This window comes from Oryza glaberrima, chromosome 2 (assembly GCF_000147395.1).
Source record: "Oryza glaberrima chromosome 2, OglaRS2, whole genome shotgun sequence".
Lineage (NCBI taxonomy): Eukaryota > Viridiplantae > Streptophyta > Magnoliopsida > Poales > Poaceae > Oryza > Oryza glaberrima.
Window position 1 is genome coordinate 21531445 of NC_068327.1, and position 22336 is coordinate 21553780.

The following is a 22336-nucleotide window of genomic DNA, read 5'->3' on the forward strand; positions in this document are numbered from 1 at the left end:
TTGACAGTACATAAGTCCTAAAATTTTGAAATTACACCCAAATTTTGTTAAATGTATCATCGTATATCCAAAAGTTTATACAGCCCTTCAACTGCTGATGTCCCCTACGGCCCTTCAGAGTTTCAGTGAATCAAGCATATATATGCTTCCGATTTATACAGTGGTTTTGTCCTGAGCCCTTTGATATCTAGAAAGATTAATTGCTCAAAAAACAGTTCCCCACCCCGCTTGTGCTCAACTAGTACAAAAATTACATGAAAGTTCCTTTTATAAAAACATCGGTCACTCAAAGTTCCAGTTGTGTTTATAAGGCCTTGTTTAGTTGGGGAAAAATTTTAGGTTTGTTTGTCACACCGGATATACAGACACACATTTAAGGTATTAAACGTAGTCTAATGATAAAACAAATTAAAAATTCCGCCAGAAAACTGCGAAATAAATTTATTAAGCCTAATTAATTAATCAGTCATTAGTAAATGTTTACTGTAGCACCACATTGTCAAATCATAGCGCAATTAGGCCTAAGGGCATCCACAATGTGCTTGAAAAGCAGTCCATAGGGAATAAAAAATTACATTCAGCTAACTTTACACATTGTGCAACTAGTCTATAGCAAGCAAATAACAAAAGCTGCCCATAGCACTATGGGTAGGCAAGAAGACAATAAAAAAGTATAATTGTACAGTGGCACTGTTCACAAATATTAAACAAAAGAACTTGTAACCGTTGCACAAGTAGCCGTTGGCTTCCTAAACATACAACACTACAAAAACGCACCGAAGGGATAGCCCAAAAACTGAAACAACATACACCAGCAACATACACAGCTCTCAATTTGCTAGAACACTAGTTGCAATGGATCCCTCCACTAGAAACATCTCAAATTTCACGAATCAAGACTCCCCAAACCAATACTCTGAGAGTAGTGACCATATCTCACCCCACACACCCCAATCCCAGTTTATCTTTGCATCACCAAATTATCTACAAAACTTCAACCCTTTTGGTCCAATAAATCAGCCACCCTTCAGTCAATCTTCTCCAAGATTTCAAGGCGTTCAACACCAAGGGAGCTGGCTGCAACATACTCCACCAAGCTACCAAGGTTTTCATTTACAAGAGAGTTTTGGTTCACCAACTATGCAGTTTGGAGCTGCAGCCAATAGGCCACCATCTGTGCTGCAATTTAGCTCTTCGGTTGGTGCTGTAGCCAACACTTCTTCTCATGGATCTGAGTCTAGTTCTCCATGCCCTGCAAGACAAAAAGAGAAACAGCATGTCACCATTGATGAGTCAAGCAGTAGTAGTGAAGAAGAGCCAAAGAGGCGTACACGCATAAATTGGACTGAAGAAGAGAACCTACGCCTTCTTAGCTGTTGGTTACATCACTCAACAGATCCTGTAAAGGGCATCGACAGGAAATCAGAATATTACTGGAAAGCTGTAGCTGATGAGTTCAACACCAACGCGCCAACAAATGGACACAAGAGGTCAATCAAGCAACTGAAGACACATTGGGGTGATGTGAAGAGAGAGATCACAAAGTTCTGTGGAGTATATGGTAGACTTAAAACTACTTGGGGCAGTGGGCAATCTGATGACATGGTCATGAACTCAGCCCATGTGGTATTCAAAAAAGAAAACAAGGACAAACCTTTCACCTTGGAGTACATGTGGAGAGAGGTCAAGGATCTGCCTAAATGGCGTAGAATAGTCCAAGAGGAAAGTGGAAATAAGAGGACCAAGGTTTCATCATCAGGAGCATACACTTCTTCATCTAACCAAGACATAGAAGAGGAATCCATTAGCAAAGAGAAGCGCCCCGAGGGACAGAAGAAAGCAAAGGCTAGGCTAAAAGGAAAAGGAAAAGATGCTGCACCATCTCCTTTGGGCAGCCAACCAAGTCAGAACATGATTCTGTATCATGAAGCTATGTCACTTAAAGCAATAGCAATGATAAAATCAGCAAAAGAGAAGAAGTACCAGACCTACTTAAAACTGTTGGAGAAAGATACTTCAAACTACAGTGAAGCACAACACAAGAGGCATGAAGGAGTCCTGGACCAATTAGCAAAAGAACTTGCTGAGGAGTAAATAATCAGCAAGTGAGGCTTGTACTACTATTACCTATTACATTCGTCATATTTAGAAGTGTTGAAAGTGCTACTTTCATATTTAGAAGTGTTGTGAGTCTATTTGTAACCCTAAATTAGCTACTGTAACAAGTTGAGGCTCTATATTGTATGGCCATGTTGTTAGTGTACGTGTAAGTCAAATTAATTAATCCTATTGGACAATAGAGGAATCACCTTTGTTTATCCTTAGTATTGATCCATGTCAAGGTCCATGATAGCTCCACCAGAACACATACATATGTAGTAAAATAATATTAATGCATGCCAAAAAGCAAAATATATATAGCTATTGTGGAACATGGCATAAAGCAACATATAGCTGTTGAGAAAATGACCACCAAAATATAGCTGTTGAGAAAAAGACAACCAAAATATAGCTATTGAGAAAAAGACAACCAAAATATAGCTGTTGAGATAAAGCAATAGATAGCTGTTGGTATTCAGCAGCTATAAATATGATATGCAGTCCAGGACACCACTCCCTCATTCACACAGCACACACTCTCTCATTCACACAGCACACACTCCCTCATTCCAGAAAACAAGATGTCAAGTGACTCTCAAGATCAATCTAGTCATTCAGATGAGTCTATAGAGGCTGAGCTTGAAGCTGAGCTTGAGGCAGAGCTTGAAGCTGAGCTAGGGGCTGAATTGGAAGCAGAATCAGCTGGTAGCTCTATTCGCCGTGGGGGCTACACACGAAGGTACATCAATAGAGATCATCAAGATGATCACAACAGATTGTTTGCTAAATATTATTCTGCCAATCCCTTGTACACCGACAATCAATTCCGTAGGAGATTTCGAATGAGAACGCATCTATTTTTGCGCATAGTTGAAGCTCTAGGTGTTTGGTCTCCATATTTTCGTCTACGGCGAGATGCATTTGGTAAGGTGGGTCTATCACCATTGCAAAAATGTACAGCTGCCATCAGAATGTTAGCATATGGTTCACCAGCTGATCTTATGGATGAAACATTTGGGGTCGCCGAAAGCACAGCACTAGAGTGTTTGATTTATTTTGCTAAGGGTGTAAGAGTCATTTTTGGCCAACAATATCTACGAAAGCCTACTAATGAAGATATTCAACGTTTACTTCAAGTAGCACATGGGCGTGGATTCCCTGGGATGTTGGGTTGTCTTGACTGCATGCATTGGGAGTGGCAAAATTGTCCAGTAGCATGGAAAGGCCAATTTACACATGGTGATTACAAGGTACCTACTATAATGCTAGAAGCAGTAGCATCTTATGATATATGGATTTGGCATGCTTTTTTTGGAGCTGCTGGTTCAAATAATGATATTAATGTTTTGGACCAGTCACCATTGTTCACTGAACAGCTACAAGGTAGAGCACCCGCCGTTCAGTTTAGTATTAATGGGACACAATACAACATGGGATACTATCTAGCTGACGGTATATATCCAGAGTGGGCCACATTTGTTAAAACAATCAACAGACCTCTAAGCGCTAAGCATAAATTGTTTGCAGCTCATCAAGAAGGAGCAAGAAAAGATGTGGAACGAGCTTTCGGGGTTTTGCAAAAACGTTGGGCCATCATACGTCACCCAGCACGGCTATGGGAACGGGAACAACTTGCAGATATAATGTATGCATGTGTTATTTTACACAACATGATAGTAGAGGATGAGAGAGGCATCTATGACATACCCGATGACTCAACATATGAACAAGGACATTCCCCGCATTTAACAGGACTTGATCATGGACCAGTCCATGGATTCTCAGAGGTCCTAGAAAAAGATATGGAAATTCGTGATCGACAAGCCCATCGTCGTCTCAAGGAAGATTTGATAGAGCATATATGGCAAAAATTTGGTGGTCATCGACAGCAACCATGAGAAAAAAAAGCATATCAGCCTTGTATTTTGCTAGTTTTCCTTAGCCATGTAATTTAGGACTGTCAGTTTGTTTCCAGTAATTTGTATTCGTAAGTAGAATTATCGTCAGTACTTTTTACTTTGTCATGAATCTTGTACTTGACTAGTTAATTATCAATTGGTTGATTCAAAGGCATGCGTTTCATTGTTCTCACTGTAGAAAATGAATTAAGTCTATAAGTGCATATGCACACAAAGGAGAGATGCACATACGCGTATGAGCAGGGAGATAAAATGAGTCCAGGAAGCATCATGACGACAAAAAAAAAAGCAAAGACTATGAATAGGAAGCAATAATACCCGATGTACCCAATGGTCCAGGTGCATGCGTGCTGCAGCTTCTGCTCCGGCTACCCATCGGCGGTCGTTCGCCTTCATCTCCGGCTGTGCACCGCCGCAGCCTCCATAGCAAACTCGCGAGGCCGTGTTGCCTAGATCTGAGCCCATTGTGAAGGTAGCCAAACTAAAAAAACACACGAATGAGGAGTAAGCGATGCAGATCGATGAAGGGGGAGACCAATGGGAGGAGCGATGTTGCGGGCACCTCATGATATGGACGGCGACGGAGAGGGCTGGTTCGCCGGCGGCGGCGTGAGGAGTAGGGGGCGACGGAAAAGGGCTGGTGCGGCGGCGGCGGCATGGGGAGGTTAGAGGGCTGGTGCGGCGCCGGCGTGGGGAATTCGGGATGAGAAATTAGGGGCGGCGGAGAGGGCGTGCGGCGGCGTGGGATGGGGCGAGATTTGGGGGCGGCGTGGGATGGAGCGAGATTGGGATGAGGAGTCGGACTCTCGAACTCGCGCGAAGGAAACGAGAATAGGATGCGGCTGATTTTTTTTTTGCCTTCAGTGGGACCCACCTTAATTGCACACATTGTGGTGGTTTCCAAAACTATGGACTACTAGATGTGGGTCCTATATCTATGGACTGCTTTACCAAATACATTGGTGTTGCCCTAAAAGATTCGTTTCGCAATTTACATGCAAACTGTGTTGGTTTTTTTTCCACATTTAATACTCCATGCATGTGCCAAACATTCGATGCAATGGGTGAAAAGTTTTTGTTTTGGGAACTAAACAAGGTCTAAGCGTACGTACAAGGTAGTGGGAGAATTTATCTGTCCCGTCTTGTATATTACTCCCTCTGTTTCTAAATATTTCTAAATATTTGACACCGTTAATTTTTTAGCACATGTTTGACCGTTCGTCTTATTAAATTTTTTTTGTGAAATATGTAAAACTATATGTATACATATAAGTATATTTAACAATGAATTAAATGACTAGAAAAGAATTAATAACTACTTAAATTTTTTTTTTAATAAGACGAACGATCAAACATATTTAATAACGTTAACAGCATCTACTAGCATTTTAATTGTCTCTGTGTCTGTATGTTGTCTGTTTCGTTCAAATTTGACCTGCCACATGCAGGTGCAGCTAAGAGTGTGGCTGATATATAAACATTGCTCTTCAGTCAGACATGCCCAAAATACAATTGATTAAACTTGCTGTCATATAAACGAAAACGATTTACTTGTGATGCATTTATGGTTGTAACTTGAACGGAACCTGTACATCCAACCGTAGGAGTTTCCGTGGTTGACGGAGCAGACGATCGAGGACGGCAACCAGGCGCGGGTGGCGGTAGAAAGACGATGCTCATCAGTCCTGTGTCCATACGCTATTATGATGGAGCAGGGCTAGGTTCCAAATTAATCCCGATCATCTGTTGGTGTAGATCAGACGGCTCAGAATTGGTAGGACTGAGCAGTACCATGTCGCTAGCGAGGTGGTACCGGCAAAGGGATCGTGAAGTCGAATAGTAGTAAAATGTTTTGGGGAGTAAAATGTCAAGACACATTTTAGACTAAAAATTATTCAGTTTTTTTTCCACTACGGTAGTAGTTAGACTTAACCTATCACAGTAAACCATTAATGTGCACATCAATTTAAAAGGGAGTATCTATCTAAATGTCAAACACATTTTAGACTAAAAATTAGTCAATTTTTTTTCCACTAGTAAGGCTTAACCTATCACTGTGAACTATTAACTTGCATGCACATCAATTTAAAAGATGTTGGGTATCATTCCAATTCTAGTTTAGTAATTACACTATAGTTACACCCTACTTACATTATGTAAGTAGGCTGTAAATGTAGTGTAATTAGGATGTAATTATGACATATACCCTTTAATTTAATTTGTTTTGTTTCTATTCTCTTGATGTAAAAAAAATTGAATTAATTGCATTGGTCATTCTTTGCCTAGTAGTATCATTCGTGGTAGCAAAAACTCAATTAACTTGTGTCATGGGCCAACAGTCATGCCGTCTTGTTCCACTACTGGAGAAACCGGGACTAGAAACCGGTTTAAAAGTACATGGGGACTATATGATCTTTAGTCCCGGTTGATGTTACTAAATGGGACTAAATATCTCCCTCCCACATTTTAAATGGATCGAACCAGACACTATCTTCTGCAGCGGAGTCGACGGGAGAAGGGGCGGCGGCCGCTAAGCGGGGTCGGCGGCGGCCGGACAGGGGCGGCAACGGTCGCTGGGCTGGGGAGGCGACGGCGGCCCGCGGCAGGCGGCGGGCAGCCTGCAGCGAGCGGGAGGCGACGGCGGCCCGCGGCAGGCGGCGGGCGGCCTGCAGCGAGCGGGAGGCGGCGGGCGGCGGGCTGCGAGTGGGAGGTGGCGGCCCGCGGCAAGCGGAAGACTCGATTTGGGGATTTCTTTTGTTTTAGGCAAAATTTGCTCTGAGACACCTAAAAATTATGTAATTGGCTATGATACACCGTAAAATCGTGTTGTTGCTGATGGACACCACAAAATTCATGTAATTTGCTGTAGGACACCCGAGACAATATTTTATTATTTATGATAAAAAAATAGGAGAGAAATTTTAAAAAGACAAAATTGCCCTCAGCCGCACTCAGCACCGCTCGCCATCTACCACCGTAGAAGCCGACCGTCGTCACCGGCTCCTCCCTGTCGGTGGAGGACCGGTCGGGCTGTTCCTGGTGTCACCGGACGGCACCTTCTACTACGGCTTCATTCAGGCCGGCCACGACGGCGACAACGCCTTCTCCTTCTCTGTGTGGTTCACGGCCGCTAAGGACGGCGCCGTCATCTGGACGGCCAACCCCGACGCCCCCGTGAACGACAGGGACTCGACGATCTCGTTCCGCCGTGACGGCGAGCTGGCCCTCGTCGACACAAACGGGACCACGGTGTGGACGAGCCGGACGGGCGGCGGCGGGCGGGGCCTGACCATCTCGCTACGCGACACCGGGAACCTCGTCATCGAGGACCTGTCGACCGGCCGCGCCGTGTGGCGGAGCTTCGACTGGCCGACGGACATGTTGCTCCCGTCGCAGCGGTTCACCAAGGACACGAAGCTCGTCGCCGGCTACTTCACCCTCTACTACGACAACAACAGCGTGCTGCGCATGCTCTACAATGATGGCCCGGATATTGCTAGCATATACTGGCTGATGACGAGGACGCCGAGCATGGCTTCGTGTGAGAAAGGAGAGAGAGAGGACAAGAAAATAGAGAAGGGGAAGAAGAGAAGGGGCAAAACTGTCATTTTACGTGGTTTCTCTCTCATCAATTTAGTGGATATTATATTTTAATGTTCCCAGTGTCCTGCAGCAAATTATTATATTTTTAGAGTGTCATTGGATAAATTCACATTTTTCAGGTGTCCCACAGCTGATTACACAATTTTTGAGTGTCCTGCAGCAAATTTTGCCCTTTTTTTAAGAACTTGTGATTCATCGGATCTGTGTTATTTGATCTGTGATGTATTTGTGATGTATTTTTTTTTAGAATTTGTGATGTATTTTTTTTTTGACAATTTGTGATTTGAATCTTATGATTTGTGATGTTGTTACTTTGATTTGGGGATGTAGGGAGCAACTCGATTTGGAATTTGTGATGATTTTGTGATTTTGGTGAGTATGATGAGTTTGGCGTGAAATCAATATGCAAACAACAATAAAAAAATAAAAAACTGATGCTACCATCTTTAGTCCCGGTTGATAACATCAACCGAGAATAAAGATGAGTCTTTAGTCCCGGTTATTTTAACCGAGACTATAGATGTCCCGGTTGCATAACCGGGACTAGAGAGGGTTACCAACTGTGAGTGAAAATCCTTTCTCCAGCAGTGTTCCAATCTAACGGTGTTAACTAGTCATGTTCTTTAATCAGTTCGTGTTGACGGTAGTCTTGCACTACAGATCTCACAGAGGATGAAACGGCTCAAAACAAATCGACTGCAATTAGCCCAAATATGTGTCATATTAAATTTAGCAAAACCGTTGTCATTTCACCTTAAGTTACGGGCTGTGAAGTTGAAGGGAAATCCTAAATTCGCAAATACGCAGTGCCACCGTTGAGGGGGCTGGAGCCCCGGCAGATGGTTTATTGGTTCGCCGAGGCCAGCTACGACGGATGAGATGATTCGATGGCGGTGGCTGCTTGGATCATGGATTTGCCTTGAATTGGGCCTTCGCTTGCCGTGGCAGGTGGCTTCAGCGGCACTGGCGGTGACGGATCAAGTAGACAAGGATTTGGCTGCGATGGTTGCTCCCCCGGATCTCTTGTTTTGATCGGTTTCCATTTTTTCCTTGTAGTCGTATCTTTTTGGGAATTCGCCTGATGTTCCATAACCAACATAGAACAGAACATCAACACACTACAGAAATCAAACTTAGCCTCTACCATCAACTCCGGTGGCAGTGAGGAGAAGAAGACTGTCCGCACTGCCGTTGCCGCGGAGCAAGGACGAGTTGAGGGGAGGACAGGCTGCGGCGGCGGCCAGCAGTGACACATACAGATGCGAGCTGACGAAACTGCGTCGTGCTTGGGATAGGACTGAATGTGGTGGTGTTGACCTTATGCCCGTGAGATCCCGAGGACGAGGAGGTTGTCGCTAGTTGTCTGCTTTACTTCGTTCTGATTGTACCCCTGTTGAATGAATGACCATAATTTCTTTGGTACCTGGTGGTACTAGTGTCTCGAGATACAAACTATTGGACTGGAACAAACCTCGTTATGACGATTTGTTGGATCAAACCATGCCATGGATATACTCCCTCCATACTCGCAAAGGAAGTCGTTTAGGACAACGACACGGTCTCCAAAACACAACTTTGACTTCTTATTTCTATAAAAATATTTATTGAAAAGTGATATATGTATACTTTTATGAAAGTATTATTTCAAGACAAATCTATACATATAATTTTTACATTTTTAAACCCAACAACTTAAGAGTTATTCATGATTTATATTTCCAAAGTTTGACTTAAACATTGTCCTAAACGACTTCCTTTATGAATATGGAAGGAGTATGTTGCGTAGCTCAACGTCCCACCACTGGACGTTGTTGTGTGAAGTGTCCGTGGCTGGTCACCCTACTAAATAGCATCCTTCCGAATTTTCTAATTCTCTCACTCGAATTACTTCTTATTTAATTCAGGCATCATTGACTACGGAACTGCAAGAATAAACACAAAAATATATTTCATAGCATCTCAAAGGAAAATTTACTGGCGGTGAAGAAAACAGTCGGTAACAGACGAGATGGACGCTAGTGAATATGATGATGCTCATCAAAGGTGGCAGAGTTGCACAACCGTGGAGGCAAGGACACCAGTCGGTGGTAGACGAGAAGGATGGCGGTGAAGACCATGATGCCCAGCAACAACAACATAGTCACGAAGCCGTGGCGGTGAAGAAACCAGTTGGCAACAGACAAGGTGGTAGGCGATGTAGATGATGAAGCCTAGCAACAACGGCGGCAGAATCTAACGACCGTGAGAGCGCTAGTTGGTATACTGACTGATCCATTCATGAAGTGTAGGAGATTAGCTTATGGCCATGAATCCCTACCATGCATATCTGGATTTGGATCCTGCAGTATAAACATATAGGATGAGTAGTATCTGATGTAAATATAATACTTGAGAAATAATCAATATTCATTTTGCAATATTTATAAATATGTATATGTCCTCTATCGATTTTAATTTCCCTGAGTAGTTGACTCCTTGCATTTAAACACTCTGCCCGGCTATCATAGCCCCCAAGCATCGGGAATCGGCTCATGGCACTTTCTAGACATGCGTATGAGTGACATTAATTCGTCATACTTGGAGCAAAAGCTTCACGGATCAGAATTTGTGCTACTCAAATACTTTTGCAATTGTTAAGAGCAAAAAAACAAATTATTTTATCTTTATGCTTTTGATTTTTTTCGAGTATTACTTAACACCTTGCGTTATACTAGTACACTTTACCCAACACCTTGCGTTATACTAGTACACTTTACCCAACAAGCTCTCGGTTGAAAGGAAATCAGCTCATGGCAACCATCCATTGCCACATCAAGCGGGAAGCATCAGAAAATAGGGCTTCACTACTCAGCACTTTTTTTACTCAGATTTATTCGCAAGCAATCAAGATAATATTATAAAATTTGTTGCAAAATATGATATAACATCTGTAGCCCTCGACTCACTACTCAATGTAGAACCAGTTGATGTAATGAGGCAAAGAAAAAGAAAATATCATATAAAGAAAAAAATTAATGATGACTTAGCTTTATGGTAGCTTTGTGGCATTCCCCTCAGTGATGACGATGACGCCCATTAGCGATGACATAATAGGTCAGCCGTGAAGGCGAGGACACCAATCGGCGGCGGTGAAGGCAAGTCGACAGTGAAAACGAAGACGCCTATTAGCGGCGACGTAATATGCCAGCCATGAAGACGATGACACTGATTGGTGGCGGCAAAAGCAAACCGATGGTGAAGATGATGCATGTCTCCATCGGCAATGGCGGCAGAATCCACCAGCTGTTGTGGCGAAGAAACCAGTCGACGATAACAGAGATGACCGACGGTGAAGACGATGTCGCCATCAGAAGTGATGACAGAATCCATCAGTAGTGACGGCGGATGTAGCGGATGTAAGTGCATACAAAGATAACACATCAAACAATGTTAGTGATTTGTGAATTAGAAGACTAGAAAAAACCAAGATTAATCCAATTTATGTAAGAAAATTAAAACGATAAACCTGGTAACGGTGAATACTGGCTGGTAAAGTGTCGATCGCTTGAACAATATATGCATATGTAGCGTTCTGCTCTTAATTCAATCATGGGTAAGTAAAACTCAGTTGAAAAATACAGTCAGTCGAGAGTTTTCCAGTGAATCGGCACCTCTAGCACACGGTTCACAAAAACAGATATTCAATCTTGGTTTAGTGCTGGTGTTTCCTTTGTATGCCCGCACCTATGATTGTCAATCTGTGCCTTCTTGTTTCTGCTGCATGTATGTATATTGTATATATGGAGAAGTCGCACATGATGACTATTCCCAATTGGATAGATGACTGCCTCCCGTCTTCCTGCGTCTGGCTCATCACGGTTGCGTTATAAGTCTGATGTCGAAACCATCTTGCTTAGCAGCATCACAAAATATTTTATCTTTGATTGCAACTTGGGGCTGAGCATTGTCTTGTTGAATGAATATAGGTTTGTTGGCGTCTTCACGTGGCCACTTAGCACAGACAGATGGTAAAACTTTTTCAATCATAAAATTCATGATAACATCCTTTGTGATTGAGTCTATTGGTTTAATCTCCATTGTCCCCGCAGAACAGTTTACACTAGCTAGAACGCTTAGCTGCTGTGTATGTGACGAAAGGGAAACAACCAATTTTTCTATCAAAAATGCAACTGCCGCTAGAATCAAACCTTGGTCGAGCAAGAACGGTCAAAAACATTATTTTAGGGATATAGTTCTTCATTATTTTAGGGATCAAAACCACTTCCATCAATCACTAAAGCATTTGGGTCAGCCTCAGGATCAAAACCACTGTCAACAATCACTTGAGCATCTTCTTTTGGTTCCACATTTAAATCGATATCAAGCACTGATCTTTTACCTTGGCCTTTTGTAGCAGCAGCTGGTGATTTCCCATGTCTCACTGAAGGAGACCTTAGCCGCTTTCCTGGTAGATGCGTCCTCTGTGCCAACTGCATTCCGCTGCTCAATGGATATCTAAAAAGTGGCATGGCCACGCATGGAGACTTCCTCTTCCTGCTCCTTTGCCCTCCAGCAACGCCATGAAAATTCGGTTCACATTGTGTAACCCTACATTGAGTATGAATCCAAGTGTCAAACATAACGCTCTAAAAGGATTTTAAATAAGGACTAATAAGATTTTAGAATGCCTTGCTACATGTATAAGAAAATTGACAATAACTACATTATAGCTTGATCTGAATCTGAACTCTTAAAATACTAGCACTAGACAAAGAATTTAAATGGCTCACCTGAACAAAAAAAGAGGTGAGCCATATCCAAATCTAAATTAATGAGGAACATTTTTACAATATGATTCAAAAGAGCACAGAGAAACAGCATCAGAAATGGATCTTAATTCTTGACGCCGTGAACTACATTGCCAGAAGCCTACACGTACTGCGTGATCTCTAGGATTAATTTTTTAGCAAGTTCACCATAACAGACCAAAACCAAATACTCTGGACCTAATGGCCATTTCAGAGTACTGTGTTGTTCTCTAACAAGAATAACTGAAATAATCCTACTCATGCATTGTTCTCTAACAGAAATCCAGGAGTAAGAAGAATACTCTGAACTTGTTTCATGCTACATACATACTCTGAAATTCAGAAGTATCAGCTTGTTTTAAATGGAATGCTTACAACATGTTTTCCTAAAAACCAATTAGAAAAACCCAAATTTGTAATGATTTAGCCTAATCAACTCTCTGCCTTACAATCTACCGCATCATACTGCCTAAATCTTCAGTTCAATCTATACATGCAAGTACTCCAAGTGCTAGCTCAGAGAGGTTTCAATGCATGTCTCTTCCAAAAACTAACAAATACTCTCACCAACCACCTTCCCAGATTATTTACGACTTTTCATCCAAGATTGCAAAATACTCTCACCATCCAACATCCAAAAATCTCAAGCCTATCATTCTGAATTTGGACTGAAGGAGTAGTAGTGCTAAAATTTCTGAATTCTGACTGAACTAGTGCTAGGACTATTCCAAGATCAAGTTACTCCAAGATTTCTGAATTCCGACTGAACTAGTGCTATGAGTACTTTTCATTTTTCAGTGAGAAAGGATTGAAGTCTGGATTCAGACTGAACTAAGATGAACCTTGGGGAGATGCAGCCGAGGCAGTCCTTGACCGATCGAGAAGAAGGCTGGCCGCCGGCGTTCAATGAGGACGACTACATGGCCTCCGAAAATTATTCGTAGCCGCTGCGGCCCAACGCCACATCCTCCATTGCTGCCCAACGCTCCTTGCTCCATTGCCACTCCACCCCCTTCCTCCATGGTTGCTCACCCCACCCTCCGCCATGGCCTTCTCGCTGCTGTTGCCGATCCACCGCATAACCTCCAAGGTTTTTTACGGTATCATCTGAGCTGGGGGAGGGGACGGAGTCGCAACCTCCAACAACTATCTGCATCTGCCGCCGCCGCCCTCCATGGTTGCTTGCGCCGGCTTCTTCCACATTCCCCCACCCCGATCTCCTCCATGTCGGTGCGCTGCGTGGATGAAAACGGCATGGAGCGCTCGAGCACGTGCAAGGCAGGAGAGATTAGGGAAGGAATGAAGGGCAAAATAGTAATTTCATACCATCCTTAATTTTTACAAACATGTCTCAAATGTCAACTTAAAAAAAATGGAGGAAGTACATAGATATAACTTATCCCCTATAATCCGACAAGCCAGTCGTGTAGGTATACGGTATCTATAATCTTCACAGAAATCCTATAAAATTTCACCTCAAATCCATTATCATGAAGTTTAAAAGGAGTTCGAATCCTATAGATATCACCGTAAATCCATTGTTTTGAAGTTTTAAAGGAGGCCATAATTGTCGAAACAAGATTTTGGCAATACGAAAAGAGGGTGGCTATCAAGCTAGAAAAGTAGATGGGTTTAGAGACACAAAATTTTATACAGGTTCAGGCCCTCTCAATGAGAAGTAATACCCTACTCCTGTCCAGGGATTGAACCGCCGAGTATATTATTGATCGTATGATCTGGGAGAAAAGTTATGCCCCAAGAGGCACCTGGACCCCTCCTTATATAGGGGGAGGAGTCCGTATTACAAGGTATAGCCCATATTCCTAACGGAATAGGCAAATAAAGATAAAATACAGCCGTAACCGACTAGGATCCCGAATATTTTCTTGATATACAAGTTAAGGAATTTAACCCGAGTCCCTTAAAGATATTCTACCTACATATGGTACTCCTATATCTAGTCAGATATACATGCCGTGTAGATATAGGGTATCTATAATCTCCACAATAATAACCGACAAAAGCAATCCAGATGTCCAGAACAACCAAAAAAAAATGGGACACCATTGGTGCAAGCCACGCACGGCCGGCGTGGTGTCAGGTGTGGCATGGCGGGCAGCGGGAGTTGGCATTACTACTAGAGTGTACAGGCGGCAAGCAACAAACCAACCAAGTTTGAATTGCCCTTACAGACATGTGGTTGGACAGTTTGACTACTCGTGAAGTACTCCCTCCGGATTTTGATATTTTGTTTAGACGGTTTGACCACTCATCTTATTCAAAAAATTATGCTTAAAGTACTTAAGATAATAAAGTAAGTAAAAAAATAAATAATAATTCTAAAATTTATTGAATAAGACGAATGGTCGTGCAAGCAAAATATCAAAATCCCTTATATTAGGGGACGGAGGGAGTATATGCTATTGTAGATGTTTAGTGCAAATATTTCATCTAAATGTTGAACACAGTTTCTCAAATATTGCACAAGAACATTTAATCGTGACTATGATTTTCAATTTGTTGCACAAGAGTACCTTTTGCTTTTGTTTTTTTTACAACAAAGTACCTTTTGTTCTACCAGGTATTTTCTTGGAACAAAGACATACTTTTGTTCCAAGAGGAATTTTAGTTGTTGCATAGTTTTTTTTTTCTCACGAAGGAGGTAAGGAATTACCATGGCGCGGACAGCAGGAGTTGGAATCTACTAGAGTCAACACCGATGGGTACCGAGTCTGCAGACTGCAGGCAAAGCAATAAAGCAGCTAATGCTAGAAAGTCTTATAATATAAAACGGGGGAAGTGTTTTTAAATCACTTATTTGTTTGGGTTAAGCAAGGATAAATCAATACTCTAGACCTAGACCGATCATGCTAATTTCCAGCGGGAAAAGCACGAGGGAGGACAATTAATGCACTAATTCGTATCGTCCAAATTTCCTTGGTGAAAAAAAGAGGCCACTACTTTTGTTCAGCTACTTAATTTGTCTTTTTAGATAGTCATTTCTGTGCTATATATGACTTTGATATGTACTACTAGTCTACTACTGAAGGAGTAGTATTTTCACACACGAAGGGGATTGCCAACACGCGTCACACTGCTCAAATGATTTTCAGCAAGTTATGCAGACATTTTAAAATAGTAATGAAATATACTCTATTGGAGTATATAAAGTGAAAGAAAACTGACTGAATTATGAAAAACAAATTCTATATTTGGAGTGAATATTATTTTAGAGCCATATTTTATTACCAAAGTTTCAGTCTAGATCATCGGACCCTTTAGCCCATTTTTCACTTTGCATCACCTAAAAACTTTTCTCAAACACATCAATGACCTTAAGCACATCGGCGCTCATACACCAGCACTCTTTCTAACTTACACACAGGTAATCATTTGCCAGATGGGAAGATAAATGCTGCTGGAGAAATGACTAGGGTGGCCCAAAATGCAATATGATACTCTTACATATTTGGTAGTGGAAATAATAGTTAAAGGGTAGTTCAAACTGAAATTTTGATGATAAAAGGTGGACAACATTGCTATTTACTATACAACAATGGTAATTCCTTGCTGCAAAGAAAAAAAAAACTATGCGACAATTAAAGTTCTTCTTGAACTATATTGTACGTCTTTGTTCCAAGAAAAATAACTTGGTTCAACAAAGGTACTGTTGTCCAACAAATGAAAATCATAGTCACGATAAAACGTTCTTGTGCAATATTTGAGAAACTGTGCGTGCAAATATTTGCATATACTCCATCCATTATGAAGTATATATAGGTTATTGAGAAACCGCTGCTTAGATCTTTTTGTTTGAGAGGAACCATCTACCTCTGTAATGACCTTTTATTCGACTATTAGTTAGATAAATATTTGCACTCTATTATCAATTTGTTATTATGTGCCTCGGCTAATTCCTGAACGAGGGTTTACACACATGTAAGCGTTTGGAGTTTTGGATAGAAATTCCGAGTGTGACAACGTGGATCAAGATTCGGCTGCTCATCCACTCCCCTCCCCTCCCCTCCCTCTCCATCTCCTAGATCTGGCCAGAGGGGAGGGGGTGGTGGTGGCCTGTGGTGGCTAGTAGAGACAAAGGAAGGAGGAGGGGTGACAGCGCGGTGGAGGAAGAGGAGGAAGGGGAGACGCGGTGGAGGATAGGGAGGGGTGCTGCATGGTTCAGCGGCGGCGTGGCTGAATGGTGGGGCTCAGTTTCAGGGGGTTGGCGACGGCTACAGGGACGGTGGCTCGGCGAGGCGAGTGAGGTAGCAGCGGTACACACGTGAGCTCCGGATCCATGGGATGGTGGTGGTGCTCGGACTTTGTCTCTCGGCGACAGCGACAACAAACGGGAGCGGCTTGGGCTGCTTCTCGACCGGTGCAATGATCCAATCCGGTTAGTTTGTTTGTAGATGGGGATTGCTCCAATTTGAAACTTGTGAATGGCAAGTTGTGACTGTAAATTGCGATGTAAATTGTAATGATTTTGTTAACTTTGGAATTTGGGAATATTTTTTGTGGATTTTGGGATCAAGGAATGGATTTGGAATTAATTTCTGTGGATTTGGGAAAAACTTCAACTTGTGCCGACGGAGGTGGACGGAGCGCCGTCGCTCCATCATTTTTTTTTTAGCCCTGGCCAGTATTAATGCAGGCAGATGATACAACGTAGCCGTCTGTGCAAATTAATTTTCGCAGGCGGCTACCTTACGAAAACCGCCAGCGCAAATACCATATTATCGCTGCCCTTTGGTCTCTGGTGGTGCCATTGGCCGCTTGTGAAAACCTATTTTGGTTGCCATGAAAAATCGTTTTTTATAGTGATAACTCAAACAACAATTAAATAAAGTTGGTGTCAATTGATTTCCAAGTATAAACTTAAAATTTTTAAGGATACAGAGGTGGGAACCATGAAGACACCAGAAACAATGAGGCATGGAGCACTTATGAGGCGTCCTACGTCGTAGTGCCTATATATAACAAATCCTGAGAGTTAAAAGTTAGTATTACCTTCGTTTTTTAATAGATGACACCGTTGACTTTTTCTCACATGTTTGACCATTCGTCTTATTTAAAAAATTTACGTAATTATAATTTATTTTGTTATGAGTTGTTTTATCACTCATAGTATTTTAAGTGTGATTTATATCTTATACATTTGCGTAAAATTTTTGAATAAGACGAATAGTAAAAAATGTGAGAAAATGTCAACGGCGTTATCTATTAAAAAACGGATGGAGTATATTTTAGGACGGATGGAGTATACAACTAGTGTGTGACGACTGGCACAGCCTTCAAAGGGTTAGCAAGCACGTTAACAGTGGCAAACTTCTCAGTCATGTCCATGTCATCAGGCGACATGCCGTCCGGAAGCCGCCACTCGAACGCGTGCAACAGGGACGCCAGTATGAAGGGCACGGCGCGCTCTGCCAGTGGCAGGCCGGGGCACAACCTCCTGCCGGACCCGAACGGGATGTACTCGTAGTCTTTCCCTCGCAATTCCAGCGGAGGTGATGACGACTCCTTGTGCAAGAAGCGCTCCGGTAGGAATTGGTCGGGGCTCTCCCACGCCGCCGGGTCGCGCATGATCGCCCACGCGTTGAAGATCACCGTGGTGCCCTTGGGCACCGCGTAGCCACCGATCTCGACGCCGTCCTGCTGCGCCAGGTGAGGGACTAGTATCGAGCCCACGGGGTGCAGCCGCATCGCCTCCTTGAACACGCACTGGAGGTACGTGAGGCTCGCCGCGTCGCCCTCGTCGAAGCTCTCCTTGCCGCCGAGCGCGTCCATCACCTCCGCCCGCACCTTGGCCATCACGCGGGGATTGCGAAGCAGCTCGGCCATCGCCCACTCCACGGTAGTCGTCATCGTGTCGGCGCCAGCCGCAAAGACGTCGAACAGAAGGTACGTGATGTGGTAGCGTGGGATCTTGCCGGTGGAGGCGAGGCTGATGAGCGCGTCCAGGAAGTCGCCGTGCTGCTGCTTGTCAGGGTGGTCGTCACGGCTTTCGGCCATGCGGCGATCGATTATGTCGTCCAACAACCCGAAAACGATGCCAAGATGGCTGCCCGTTTGTCGACGCAAGCCCTGCAGGTCGAGCTGCCGGAGGAAAGGGAAAAAGTCGGACACGTTGGGGCCCGCAACGGTTGCGATGATGTCCTCTATCAGCCCGTGTAGCCCGCGCGCCGACTCCGAGCCCACGTCAGCCATGTCCATGGAGAAGAAGGAGTTGGATATGAGGTTGAGCACGCCGTTGTGCACGACCTCGCGGACACACATCTCCTCCCCGGCGACCGTGCGGATGTAGCCGACGATATCCCGCACCTTGCGCTCGCGGATGCCGCGCAGCGCCGCGAGGGCTCTAGGGGAGAAGATGTGCGTCGCGTGGATGCCCCGCAGGTTCTTCCACTGCGGATCGGAGCTCGGCGAGAACACGATGGACCGCTCGGAGAAGCCGTTCGCGCGGAAGGCGTCCGGGACCGGCCGCGCGGCGAGCCGCTGGTCGTGCTTCGTGTAGGCCTCCCTCGCGGCCTCGGCCGACGACACGACCACGGCCGTGGTGAGGCCGAGCTTCAGCGTCATGACAGGGCCATGGACGCGCGCCAGTTTTGCGAGGGTTTGGTGGAAGATGCCGCCAAGGCAGAATAGGTTGCCGATGAGCGGGAGTGGCGTTGGCCCCGGCGGCAATGATAGTGATCTGCCGCCGCTCGCGTGGCGCCGTCTCAGGATGGTGAGGTACAACAAGAGCGACATGCAGGTGGCCACCGCTGTCATCCATAGCTCGCTCTTCAGCTTCTCCATTGGTCGATGACTATTTAATTTCCTGCTGGCTGGTGTACGTTCTTGGTTGCTGCGTTCGTGCCTGCGGGCCTCCGCATTTATATATGGCATGCAGGAATATATTGTATTAATTAATTTGCACCTGTTGAATATATTTATTTCCTAGCTTTACTAATTAAAACAAGCATTGTCTTTGTTTCTACCTTCCGGGAATAACACACTACTGAAGAAAACATCTTTGCTGGATTAGACAAAAATCACATTAACCCCGGTTCGAATAGGAACAGGGACTAAAAAGATATTTAACTCCGGTTCTAAACCGGCACGACACTTTATGAAATTTAGTCTTGGTTCAAAAGGTGGTTAGGCCGTATCAGACCCCCTACTATCTTTAGTCCCGGTTGTTTATCCCAACCAGGACCAAAATTGAAAAAAAAACTGCAGCCCGCACATCTCCCCTTGCGCTATCTCCTCAGTAACCGGCGCCTCTCCTCTCTCTTCTTATCCCTACGCTTCTTATCCCTTCTCATCCCTTAGCGCTTCTTACCGCGCCCTTCCCCTCTCCTCTCAATTTTCTCTCCTTCCTCTCTTCTTTCTTGGCGTTGGGCGGTGGTGCGCGGTGCAGCGCCATGAGCCGTGGCGGGCGGGAGCGAGCAGCGGCAGCGGCGGCTGTGACAGCCCGCGCGGCGGTGGCTCCGCGCGTGGGAGTGGGAGGCGGCGGCCCCGAGCGGCGACAGCGAGGCGGTGGACGCGGTGGGCAACCGGGAGGAGGTGGCGGCAGGAGGGGAGGAGGCGGGCGCGCCGGGAGGAGGCGGCCGGCGGTGGCAGGCAGCGGGCAATCTGGAGGCGACGACTTGGCGATGATTTTGGGGATAATTTTGTGATGTAAATTTGTGGGTGATTTTTACATGTTTTTTGAATCTGTGGATGATTTTGGGATGTAAATTTGTGGATGATTTCTAGATGTTTCTATAAAGTTGCAGATGAATCTGTGATGTCAATTTGCTGATGATTTTGTCTGGTGGTTGATGATTTTGTCTGTGTGGTTGAGTTCGGTGTGAAATCAATATGAAAGTAGCAAAAAACAATAAAAAAGAAAAGAAAAGAAAACAGAAAGCGTCACGTGGCGCTTTTATTTTTACACCCAATTGATGACTCAAACCGGGACTAAAGATGGTTCTTTAGTCCCGGATATTTTAACCGGGACTAAAGATCACCATCTTTAGTCCCGGATTCTCCCTCCCGGTTCGCTACCCGGGAGTAAAGGGGTTGTGTACCGGGAGATATGTATGGTTCTCCAGTAGTGACATGAGACACGTGAACATCTTGGCTGACAAATTCGCATGTGTGCCCGAGACTTGCGTACGTGTGTTCCGGTGTTCGATGTTGATGCATTTCGTGCCGGCTTGATCGATGTTGAGTAAATGGATACGGAATATTAATTACAGTCAAGGGAGGAGCTGCTAAACGGGATAGATTATGATGAGTTAATAACGACTCATTACTGCCACCAATCACGCCCATGTGTCCTTACGCGTCCGCATCACTCTCCCAAACCCCTCACGTGTTCCTTGCGCTCCTCCACGTGTCCATGCGCTCGTATTTGGTCCCCATGCAACTATCAGGTACCAAATCTATTAGGTACCATAATAGGTATCTGATCCGATACTTGATACATGAGGTACCATATCTGGTTGGTACCTGGCATACCAGATCTAGTACCATAGGTATAAGATCTGATACTTGCGATACCAGACCTGGTACTCATGGTACTAAGGTTGGTGGTACTTGGTCTGATACGCATGACATGAAGACCAGTAGTTGTATATTAGACCTGTGTTGACAAAAAATCCACGCTCAATCGATGTTGCCAGATCTGTATTGGCACGAACTAAGTCGACAAGCACAATGGGCTGGGAGATCTGCTTAACTTCAGTGCAGGTCCAAAAATTGATGAGATACATGCGCGCCAGTCAGTTTGATCCTACAACTGACAAGACAAGATAGATAAATATGTTGAACATCAAAGACCCAATCGGCCAATGAGACAATGGAGTAATACCAATCGATGCTAATACCAGCCGATGCCGATAGGGTTTTGAACAATCAGCCATGTATCCAATGTATATTCTAAGTAAATAACAATATAAATAAAATCGGCTAATGATGATAAATAAAAATAATATAATTCAATAGAAACCAATCGGTTAATAATAATGTGATAGGATAAGTATTGATCTGCAGGTTAAATGATACATCAGCTGGAGATCCAATGTCATAAAATTCAAACAATTGGATAAACAGTGAAGCATTTATTGTCATCGGCTAAATCCAATTTGTATATAATCCTTGTGAGCCGATGCAACATCTAGATAACTCATTGGCTGAAACCCCGATAAAACCCTTATTGTCAATAAAAAAGCAGGCTAAAGATTACGGTTTTTAGCGCGAGTTAGTAGGTCAAACCCAATTGATGCAGCACTAAGTATGAAAATAAACATAATATCTAGACAATCAAGCTCTTGATTGGTTTTCTAGGTGGTGGATACCTTAGCTAATCTAGATCAATGAAACAATTTAACTAATACCAACAAAACCCCAAAAAAGATTTTGCTGATACATGTAAATTGAAACATTGACTTAGATTAACTAAGATATATGATAAATAGGTGTTTACATCGACAAGATTATAGTTTCGGGGCCCTAGTCCTGCTGATGCAAACAGTCATAACAAGTCTTACCCCTCGTCGTAGATCGAAGCCGATACATCCCAACTCGAAACACCTCGTCAAAAAAGATGAAAATAAAAAGGCTGGAGATACGCCGAAGTTGTATTGATCGAGAGATAGTGTACATATTTATACCCATAGGCCGATAAGAGTCCTAGTCGGACATGACACAAACTTTCCGAAAGATAAAAGGAAAAATATAAAGTCCTTATTGGACACTAAACACACTTTCCTAAAGAAAAAAAATGAAATTAACTGTCTCTTCCTAATTAATAGATAAACTGTCATGCCGCATCCTCCTTGAATTCGGTCTCTTCTAGATAACCTTCCTTCAATTAACTAATTTCCTTAACCGAATCCACCAAGAATCCGACTGTTGGCGATTTATCAATTTCCATCGGTCGATTCCAGAACTCTT

General features: G+C 43.8%; 2 protein-coding genes and 1 long non-coding RNA gene across 3 annotated transcripts; 1 reads left to right on the forward strand and 2 right to left on the reverse strand.

The window, feature by feature from the left end:
* Positions 1-532: 532 nt before the first annotated feature.
* LOC127761382 (uncharacterized) lies at positions 533-1769 on the reverse strand. Its single transcript, XR_008015246.1, has 3 exons — positions 1662-1769; positions 1332-1399; positions 533-1252 (listed from the first exon to the last, which is right to left on the reverse strand). It is a non-coding gene; the product is annotated as an uncharacterized LOC127761382 (long non-coding RNA).
* Positions 1770-1911: 142 nt separating this feature from the next.
* LOC127762586 (protein ALP1-like) lies at positions 1912-4158 on the forward strand. Its single transcript, XM_052287077.1, has 2 exons — positions 1912-2090; positions 2654-4158. The coding sequence occupies exons 1-2, from the start codon at positions 1912-1914 to the stop codon at positions 3996-3998; spliced, it is 1524 nt and encodes a 507-aa protein (XP_052143037.1). The 3' UTR covers positions 3999-4158.
* Positions 4159-17563: 13405 nt separating this feature from the next.
* Positions 17564-19279, reverse strand: LOC127761381 (oryzalexin E synthase). Its single transcript, XM_052285670.1, has one exon. The coding sequence runs from the start codon at positions 19208-19210 to the stop codon at positions 17678-17680; it is 1533 nt and encodes a 510-aa protein (XP_052141630.1). The 5' UTR covers positions 19211-19279; the 3' UTR covers positions 17564-17677.
* Positions 19280-22336: the final 3057 nt, after the last annotated feature.

Bases quoted from the DNA above. Each gene is read 5' to 3' on its own strand.
- LOC127762586 (XM_052287077.1), top strand. From the start codon at position 1,912: ATGATTCTGTATCATGAAGCTATGTCACTTAAAGCAATAGCAATGATA. The intron at 2,091-2,653 runs GTAAATAATCAG...TCATTCACACAG, and splicing joins GCAAAAGAACTTGCTGAGGA to CACACACTCCCTCATTCCAG.
- LOC127761381 (XM_052285670.1), bottom strand. From the start codon at position 19,210: ATGGAGAAGCTGAAGAGCGAGCTATGGATGACAGCGGTGGCCACCTGC.